An 8826-nucleotide genomic window follows, 5' to 3' on the forward strand; every position below is an offset into this window, starting at 1 on the left:
ACCCCAACCCCCCCCCCCCCCCAGTATTCTCAAGATTTATAATCCAACAGATAGAAAACCAGCTTTTCCCAGTTCAGGAAGAAAAAACAAAACAGGAGCAAAGAATAGGTCCACATTAAAAAAATAGAGAAGGGGGGGGGAGTGGGCTTTAAACACTGTCTCTCACTTCCCTGCCCTTCCTCTGAATTTTCTTCTGTGAAGATATTTATTACAGCCAGACAGGGAGGGAAGAACTTAGTTGTAACTCACAGTTTTGAGAAGATTGTAGGCAGATTCTCTTCTTTTTATCATTTAATTGCTCTGTAGCACACAGCTAAAAGCCAAAACGGTGTACGAATTGGGGGAATGAGGTTATCTCCGGATCACTCTCCCTCAGACTAACCAAGAGGAGTGACCCAAAAAAGCACCCCACTGACTTCAGAGACCCCCTCCAGGAGCCTCCTTGGGTCTAGAATCCTCTAGACCCACTCAAAATGGGCCAGTTCGGTATGTCTCTGGAGCTTCTCAGAGACACAGCCGACAGTGCTGCTCTGCACCGTCATTTTTGTCACTTGTTTTCCCCTACTGCTTTGGGTTCCTGCCCCTTTTCCACATGTGTTTGGCTCCCTCTGGGACTACTAGAGAGAGCAAAACACATTGGGGGGGACGGGACCCTGAAGCAATAGGGACAAATGAGTGACAAAAATGACTGTGCAGAAGTGACCACAGTGGGAGAACAGCTACACAGAGCACAAGCTCAGTACACAGCACTTTCAGCTGTTTTTGTCACTGCTGCTCATTCTCCTAGGTCCAGTGTGGCTGGGCAAGACTTCACAATCCTGCTGAGGCCCAGCTAAGGGGAAGCAGGCAAATCTTGCTGACATAAGCAAGTGACTTCACCTTTACCCCATTCTCATCCCACCCATAAGGACAAAAAAGAAGCACTCTACAAGTCAGGAAGCCCAACTTCAGGTTACACCCATTGGTGCTAAGCATCCCTTGCTCACATATAATGGTTTCTTGAATCCAACGGAGTATTCATAATAGTGCACTATTGTGCTGTGTGATTTCGGGGGGTGTGGGGGCTGCAGAGGAAAATCTTTTCCCAGCAGAATGGGCAGTTTCTGAAGGATCTCCTCATATGAGCCTGCTTTCATTTCTATTCCTGAGACAATAAATTTGGTGGACTTCAAATTACTATCTTGCCCTGAAATACACTGGGATATTGGATCTTTCAATGGCTCTGATTCTGTGGAATGAGCTGGGTAACACCATAAAAACATAAATAAGAATTAAAGCATTCTTGCTATAATGAGAGTATTTTGAGTCTCTTCTGTCCTTTTCTACCAAATAAGATCCCTAAGATGGCCACCAAGACATTAAAAAAACTGCCAACATTAAAACAGCGTTTAAAATAAAGTGTACATATATTAAATAACAATAAAAACATAAACACACACACATAACACTGCTACCAGGGAGAAAAGCCAATAACAATTATTGGGGGTATGTCAAACACAACAAGAACAATCTCCACTTGCTGGCAGAAGACAATGATAGAGGGAGACATAAATCTTGCTGAGGACAGAGCTCCAAAGTTCTGGTGCCACAACCCAGGAGGCCCTTTCTTGGCTAGTCACCTTTCCAGCATCAGTTGTCAGGGGCACCCGAAGCAGGTCCTCTGAAAATGATTGGAGGGGATGGATAGATTCATATGGGAGAAGGCAGTACTTTAGATATGCTGGCCCAAAGCCATACAACACTTTAAAGGTCAATTAACAGCACCCTGAATTGAGCCCAGAAGCAAATTGAGAGCCATTATAGATGGAAGAAGACTGGAGTTATATGGTCTGTATGACCCACTCTATTCAACATTCTAGTTGCAGCATTCTATACCAACTGGAGCTACAAGGCAGTCTTCAAAGGCAGCCCCACATAGAACACATTGGTGTCATCTAACCCAGATGTTACCAGGGAATGCACCACATTGGCAATGCACCACATTTGATATAGTGCCACTTTGTAGAACCATTTGATATAGTGCCACTTTGTAGAACCATTTACAGTGTAATTTTGGTGTCACAGGCACTGCTCTTCAGTGGCTTCATTTTTCCTGTCAAAGGGACAGCTAAATACTACCCTGAGAAAGCTGGAGCTGACATTTTGGGAACTGTACTTCGTATACATGCAAATAAAATTTGCCATATGGGGAGGTGATGGTGGAAAAGCAGCCAACACCCCCAGCACATCAAGCTCACAGGTTCCATCCTCCCCCTTTGCTACAAAAGATCTAGGATAGAAGACGAACAGTAACCTTTACAAAGCTTAGATTTTTTTAAAAAAAAAAATCTTTTGACTGTGGGTGATCCGTAATTATTTTCTTGGCAGTTACTACTATACAGCTAGGGTCAACTGTTTGCTTGTAAAACTGCAGTACATAGCTTACTTTGAGAGATTACACAAGAACACCTGGAAATGTGCAATTCTTGATTTGTACAACTACAAGGGCCCTGGCACAATATCTGTTGAACATGATGAGAGGGCAAGCCAATGGTGTTCCCATGTGACATTATAAGCTTTCAGAATCATCAAAGCATACAAAAAAAATGGTATCGTTTCCAGGTCTTTTTTTCTTTAAGTTGACATATTTGCTTATCTAAACACAAGGAAAGTCAGAAGTCTGGGGAAATATATAAAAGGAACAATGAAATCCATTACTCATTCTGGGGAGCAGGTGTGCACAGCCTTACCTGATCTGTCCTCGCACCAGGGGTCTGTTTTTTGTCCTGTTCATATTCGAGTCAAATGGAACCTCAAAGAACTGCAGAAAAAAGTAAGAAAGATGACTTTAAGGGAAGAAGAAGAAGAGACTGGATGTATACACCGTCCTTCACTTGGAGTTTCAGAGCGACTTACAATCTCCTTCCATTCCTTTTCCCACAACAGATACCCTGTGAGGTATGTGGGGCTGAGAGAGCTCTCAGAGAACTGCTTGAGAGAACAGCTCTGTGAGAACTGTGGCTGACCCAAGGTCACCCAGCAGCTGCATGTGGAGGAGTGGGGAATCAAACTCAGTTCTCCTAGTTTAGAGTCTGTGTACTTAACCACTTAACAGCATTCCATGCGCCTTGGTGTTTAGTCATGCCGGCCACATGACCAAGAAAACGTCTTTGGACAGCGCTGGCTCTTCGGCTTTGAAACGGAGATGAGCACCGCAACCCTAGAGTCGGAATCGACTGGCTTTCGGGCAAGGGAACCTTTACCTTTACTTAACCACTACACCAGACTAGCCAGAGACCATCCATACCATAGAACAGACTGACTGTTTTTGCAGATGCTTTGGTCTTCATTTGAGATGATCCAAAGGGCAACTGAAACAGCAAACTATTTCACAGTCATTTTGAAAGTCAACATTAAACCTTTTGGTTTTTCCTTAAAAGGGGGGGGGGGCTACCCACGGTACAATTTTATTTTTGAACAAGTTCTCTAGTCAGTCATTTGAAGTAACCTCTCCTCCTTCCAAGTTCTATCCTTGACATATTTGGCATGGCTTCCTTCTGCACTCAAGTCTTTAGTACTGAATAATTATAGCAAATCACATGGTCCTCATTCAAAAATTTCATTCTAAATGTTTACAAGAACACCCAGCTTTGGAAACCCATCACCCAACCAAGAATCAATCAAACTGGAAAAGTGCTACTGCAACTGAATTAGAAGATATTCATTTGGAATTATGCAGCACAGGCTGGGGAATCACGGGGGGGGGGGGGCAGAGAAACAGTTTGGAAATCCTTTACCACTGAAATTTAGGTCAATTACCCATCCTCCTTTGGGCTTTAACTATCATTCATTTACTGTCAACATTCCATCCCTCATGGAACATGTTTAGGCCTTGACACACTGTTTTCTACCTCCCCCCTTTTAGTTAATTTACAAAGCTATATTTTTCTGCATATTTAGAAAGTCCACTGAGTAGGCAATGAGTGCTCAACTTTTATTCTCAACAGAGACGCCAAACAGTTTTGTATTAGATATAGTGATGACACCTCAGCTCAACTTTAAATGTTGCCCATGTGAAGAATTCTGTCATAATGTGAGCTCCTCCTCCCTACTCAGCTTTATGAGAGAAGCTATACACATACATACACTACATATTAAAACAAAAATGTGTGACAGAGAATAAGTCTCCAATATTGTTTTAATACACAAATGACAGAGTAATCAGCAACTTGTCAGTAGCCTTCAGTGGGCATCAACCTCTGTCTAAAGAATTAAATCTTCATATGAGCTTCTAGTGTGACCATGTGGCCAACAAGAGCAGCAGAAGACCTAAAACAAGGAACAATATCTTATTTTGTGATGTTTAAAAGTAGCAGAAGGCAAAACCAGCTTTCACAGTAAGAAGCTGTCATCAGCTGCTGACAGCAGCAAATAGCACAACAATATCAACTACTTGCTGCCTTGCTGCTAGGCAGCACAACCAAATTAATACATAACAAACAAAAAAAACCCTATGCACAACGCACAATAACTATTAAAATGCAACAGAGACAGCAGGGCTTGTGGGTGTAGGAACCTGCAGCAAACAGATGTGTGGCAGGTGTTCAATATTGTGGTTTTCAGAGTACTGTGGAAGCAGAGTGTGGGCTTGACAATTTATGGGGGATTGAGAGAGAAGAGACTTAAAATGTGTGAATCCATTCCTGGTTGAAGGCAGTAATTTTACAGTAGATAGAATGGTGTCTAGTGCTACCCAGAAATAAAACAGGGCTGGCTACAGAGCCATCTAATGAAGGGAAGGCCCATGGAGCACATGACAAGAGAAGGGATAGAAGGAAAACACTCCTAAACAAGGCCCTTGGCCATGCCCCCAGTGCCCATGCAGCCCATCAGTGTCACCTTGACAGCAGAGAGCGAGTGAAAGGAAATGGCTGGAACCATTTGGATGATGGTAACAAGGACAAGATCTGCCAAACCCTAAAAGTAACTGAGGCCAAGAGGAAGAGGTTGGTTAACCTACAATCGCCTTGACAGTGGGGCAACTGCCCCCCTCCCCTACATTGACAGAGACTACCACCAGACAGCTCCAAAACAAGGCCCTGTGCCTGGTAAGCAATGCCTTCTCAGCTGAATGTGAGATAGGCAAAGGCTGCATCCACCATGACAGTGGTGTTCACAAGGGAGGGGTTGGCCAGGGCCTGGTGAATAAAGGAGAAGCCCTTTCGGACAAGAAGAGCTATGACACACTGAAGCAAGAAACAGGCAAGACAAGGATTGGCTCGAAGCCTAGTCCCCCCCAATAAAACAAACACCCAAACCTGACCCATTCTGTGGCCACTTTGGAGAAAACAGATCGTAACCAGAAGGGGTGGCTCCAAATGGAACCAAGAACAACATCCAACTCCCAGAAAGGGTTGGCCCAACCATGTGTACACTGCTATCCTCCTGTAGCCATCTTTGATTGGGGAGCCCATGCCCTTGCCATGGGTGCGAGTGGAAGGGGGTGCCTTAGGACTCAGGGCAGTAGAACGAATGGAAGCCCCCTCCCAACTTCATCCCCTGTATGCCACCTGGCTCTGGCTTGTGGCTGGCACAAGACGGATGGTCATTGGTGGTGACCCCCAGCAACATCCTGGAAGGATCATTCTGTGCCAGTGGCCAGCTGTCAGCTTGGCAGCAGAGAGAGGGCCTCTGATTCTCCACTGGAATCCATGACCAGCCTGAATAACAAGACATTCCTTGGTGAGCCAGTGCCCAGGAACACTTGGTCTTTGCTGTCACCTTGCCAGTGGGCTGAGACAAAAGGGGCCATCTAACAAGGGGAAAGACCCCCAGACACATGGAGCCCTGCCAAACATGGCACTCGTACATGCCCCCAGTGCCCACGCAGCCCGTCAGTGTCACCTTGACAGTGAAGAGTGCATGAAAGGGGATGGCTTGAGCCCGGGGATGATGATGGTGATGACGAGGAAGACCTGCCAGCCAACCTCTGAATGAGGGGGAAAGACTGGCTAACCAGCAATCAATCACCTTGACACTGTCACGAGCGAAGGACAATAGCTGTAGAGCCCTCCCCCCCAACATCAACACAATGACAGCTTCCAACCTGCTCCACATCAAGGCCCTTGCTCCCACCTGGTGCTGTAAGCATCATCTTTATAGCAGAGTGAGAGATGGGATTGCTGCAGCCACCATGCCAGTAGTGCATGAGAGGGATTCGCCAGGGCCCAGGGAATAAAGGAAAGGCCCTCTCAAATGAGAAGAGCCACCAAATCCCAAAACTAGCACCGCGTGTTGATGTGCTGCCTTGTAAATCCCAGGCCATCGCAGGCTAGGAGGCTGCCACAGTGCCCCATGCTTGTTGATGTAATCACTCGCACCACCACAAAGGGTCTCTGGCATGCACTGCATGTTCTTGCCAGTGGACTGATAGTGAAGGCCTGTTAATCGCCCCGCCTGCAAAAGGTGGGGGTGGCTGGTGGCCAGGAGTTGCAAATGGAGGTAGCCTGGAGTCAGGGCCCAAAGGGAGTGGAGAGACAAAGAGAGAAAAAAGGGAAACAGAAAGAACACACAAACTCCAGGACTAGGCCCTGGGGAAAGAGTCTGGCCATGTGGTAACAGCAATCACCTTGACAGCAAGGCCAGTTAGATCCTGTCCCCTAGAGTGCCGCCACACGAGCAAACACTCAAAGCACAGGGACAGGGAATGGAAGATTTTTTTCACTTACCGTGAAGCTTCCTTTCTCGGTGGTTCAGGAGTGGGACAGTCCATATGGTTGGGATAAGCTCCTCCTCCAATAGTAGGGTTGGCTCCAAGCTTTGATCCAGGTGGGGAGGGGCTTATCCCCTGGAGGCTTCCCAGTCATACACAAGCCCGCTGTACCCCATCTGGACACCACTAGAAGGAAGAACACCTCTCCAAACCAGAGAGACTAACCTAATTATTAACTAACATGAGCAAATTAACACCCACCAACTAACTAGTGTTATTCTGAGAGTTGAAAAACCCTCCAAAGGAGAATACTTAGAAATAACTCCCTTACTTAGCACTGCCTGTGAGACCTCTCAGACCAGACTTCAAACCTTGCAACACCCACTGCAAATGTGACAGGAAAAACCCACCACAAACTGGGCGAGCCGGACTGTCCCACTCCTGAACCACCGAGAAAGGAAGCTTCACAGTAAGTGAAAAAAATCTTCCATTCTCCAGTGGTTCAGTTAGTGGGACACTCCAAACGGTTGGGACATAAAAAAGCAACCCCAAGGGAGGGAACTTACGCCAAACAGTTTACAGGGCATGTTGCAAGACCCTATGGCTGAATGCTGCCTCTGCTGATGCCAATTTGTCCACCCTATAGTGTCTGGTGAAGGAATGGACCGAACTGCAAGTGGTTGCTCTACAGATCATCTCCAATGAAAGAAACGATTGAGATGCTACTGAAGTAGCCACCCCCCTTAAGGAGTGAGCTACTATCCCCTCCGGAGGCTCCAAACCTTTGGCTCTATATGCCAGGATAATGCAGCCCTTGATCCATCTACTAAAGGTAGAAGTGGATACCTGCTCCCCCATCAAGGATTTTCTGAAGGACACGAAAAGAGATTCTGATTTCCTAAACCAGAGGAGCCAGAGGAGCGATCCCTGGTGGCCTGTAACAAGAACACCAGGGCAGCTGTCGTTGGCGGAGGTGGAAGCAAGCGATGACGTCATCTGAAGGCGCGGCGGAGCCTGTAGGACACAGCCGAGGCCTAAGAGAGACGGGAGTCGCGGACTAGAAGCTGACCCACCTGAGCGCCAAAAAAAGAGAATCCCGCTGATGAGACTGCCGAGGAATAGCCGAGCTGAAAGAAAAAAACAGGAGCCTCCACCTGGGTGCCTGGTAGGCAGTCCCATTCCCTGTTCAAAATGTGGCCCAAGTTAGGAAGCATTGTGACTAGCACATCTCATGTACACCGACCAGAGACCCCCAAGGGGGTTAGGGCGGTATAATAAATCAAAATAATAATAACGGAAGATTTGTCTCCACTTACCGTGAAGCTTCCTTCTTGGTGGTCCAGAGTGGGGCAGTCAGACTCCTTACTCCTGGGTAACCGCTCCTCTCCTCCGTAAAGCAGGGCCGGCAGACTCTTTTGGTCACGGAGGGGAGGGGCTTGTGCTCCTGCTTCCCAGTCATACTCCAAGCCTCCGTTCCCCTATACTGAAAGGAACAAGCAACAACCAACTCACCCCCAACAGGGGGTTAAACATGCCCCCAAGAACTGTACTAAGAACAAAAATGTTTCTGGTATGCCATGCAACTGTAATCCCATCAAACCAACAGTGGGAAAACACCATGTACCCTACACCGCACAGTACTGCCAGTGGCCAACAGCACCCCTGCTGATGGAGGAAGTCGAACCCTAAAATCGGGTGGGTAGGACTGCCCCACTCTGGACCACCGAGAAGGAAGCTTCACGGTAAGTGGAGACAAATCTTCCGTTCTCCGGTGGTCCAGGAGTGGGGCAGTCCTCCAGACTCCTTACTCCTGGGACATAAGACAGCAGAATCCTCCAGGGCGGGTCCATCCACTTCCCCATCTACAGGGCGTGCTGTAAGACCCTTCTGCCAAAAGCCGCAAGGATTTGGTCCTGTCCAGATAGAAACTAAGCGCCCTTCGTACATCTAGACAGTGTAAGGTTCGTTCCTTCTCATTCTGGGGATTCGGACAGAATGAAGGAAGAACAATGTCCTCAGACCTATGAAAAGTTGAGTTAACTTTCGGTATGAACGCCGGATCAGGACGCAGAACTACCTTATCGTTATGGAAAAGGCATAAATCCTTGTTTATTGACAAAGCTCTCAATTCTGAG

The 8826-nt window shown here is 47.0% G+C and overlaps 1 protein-coding gene across 1 annotated transcript in view; it reads right to left on the bottom strand.

The window, feature by feature from the left end:
• LOC107115269 (protoheme IX farnesyltransferase, mitochondrial) overlaps positions 1–8826 on the bottom strand; it is an 86000-nt gene that overhangs the window by 60985 nt on the left and 16189 nt on the right. Inside the window, exon 3 of the mRNA XM_015416940.1 lies at positions 2730–2800. Within this exon, the coding sequence (XP_015272426.1) occupies positions 2730–2800 (71 nt within the window). The remainder of the gene's footprint in view (positions 1–2729; positions 2801–8826) is intronic.

This window comes from Gekko japonicus, unplaced genomic scaffold (assembly GCF_001447785.1).
Source record: "Gekko japonicus isolate JY-2015 unplaced genomic scaffold, Gekko_japonicus_V1.1 scaffold444, whole genome shotgun sequence".
Taxonomy (NCBI): domain Eukaryota; kingdom Metazoa; phylum Chordata; class Lepidosauria; order Squamata; family Gekkonidae; genus Gekko; species Gekko japonicus.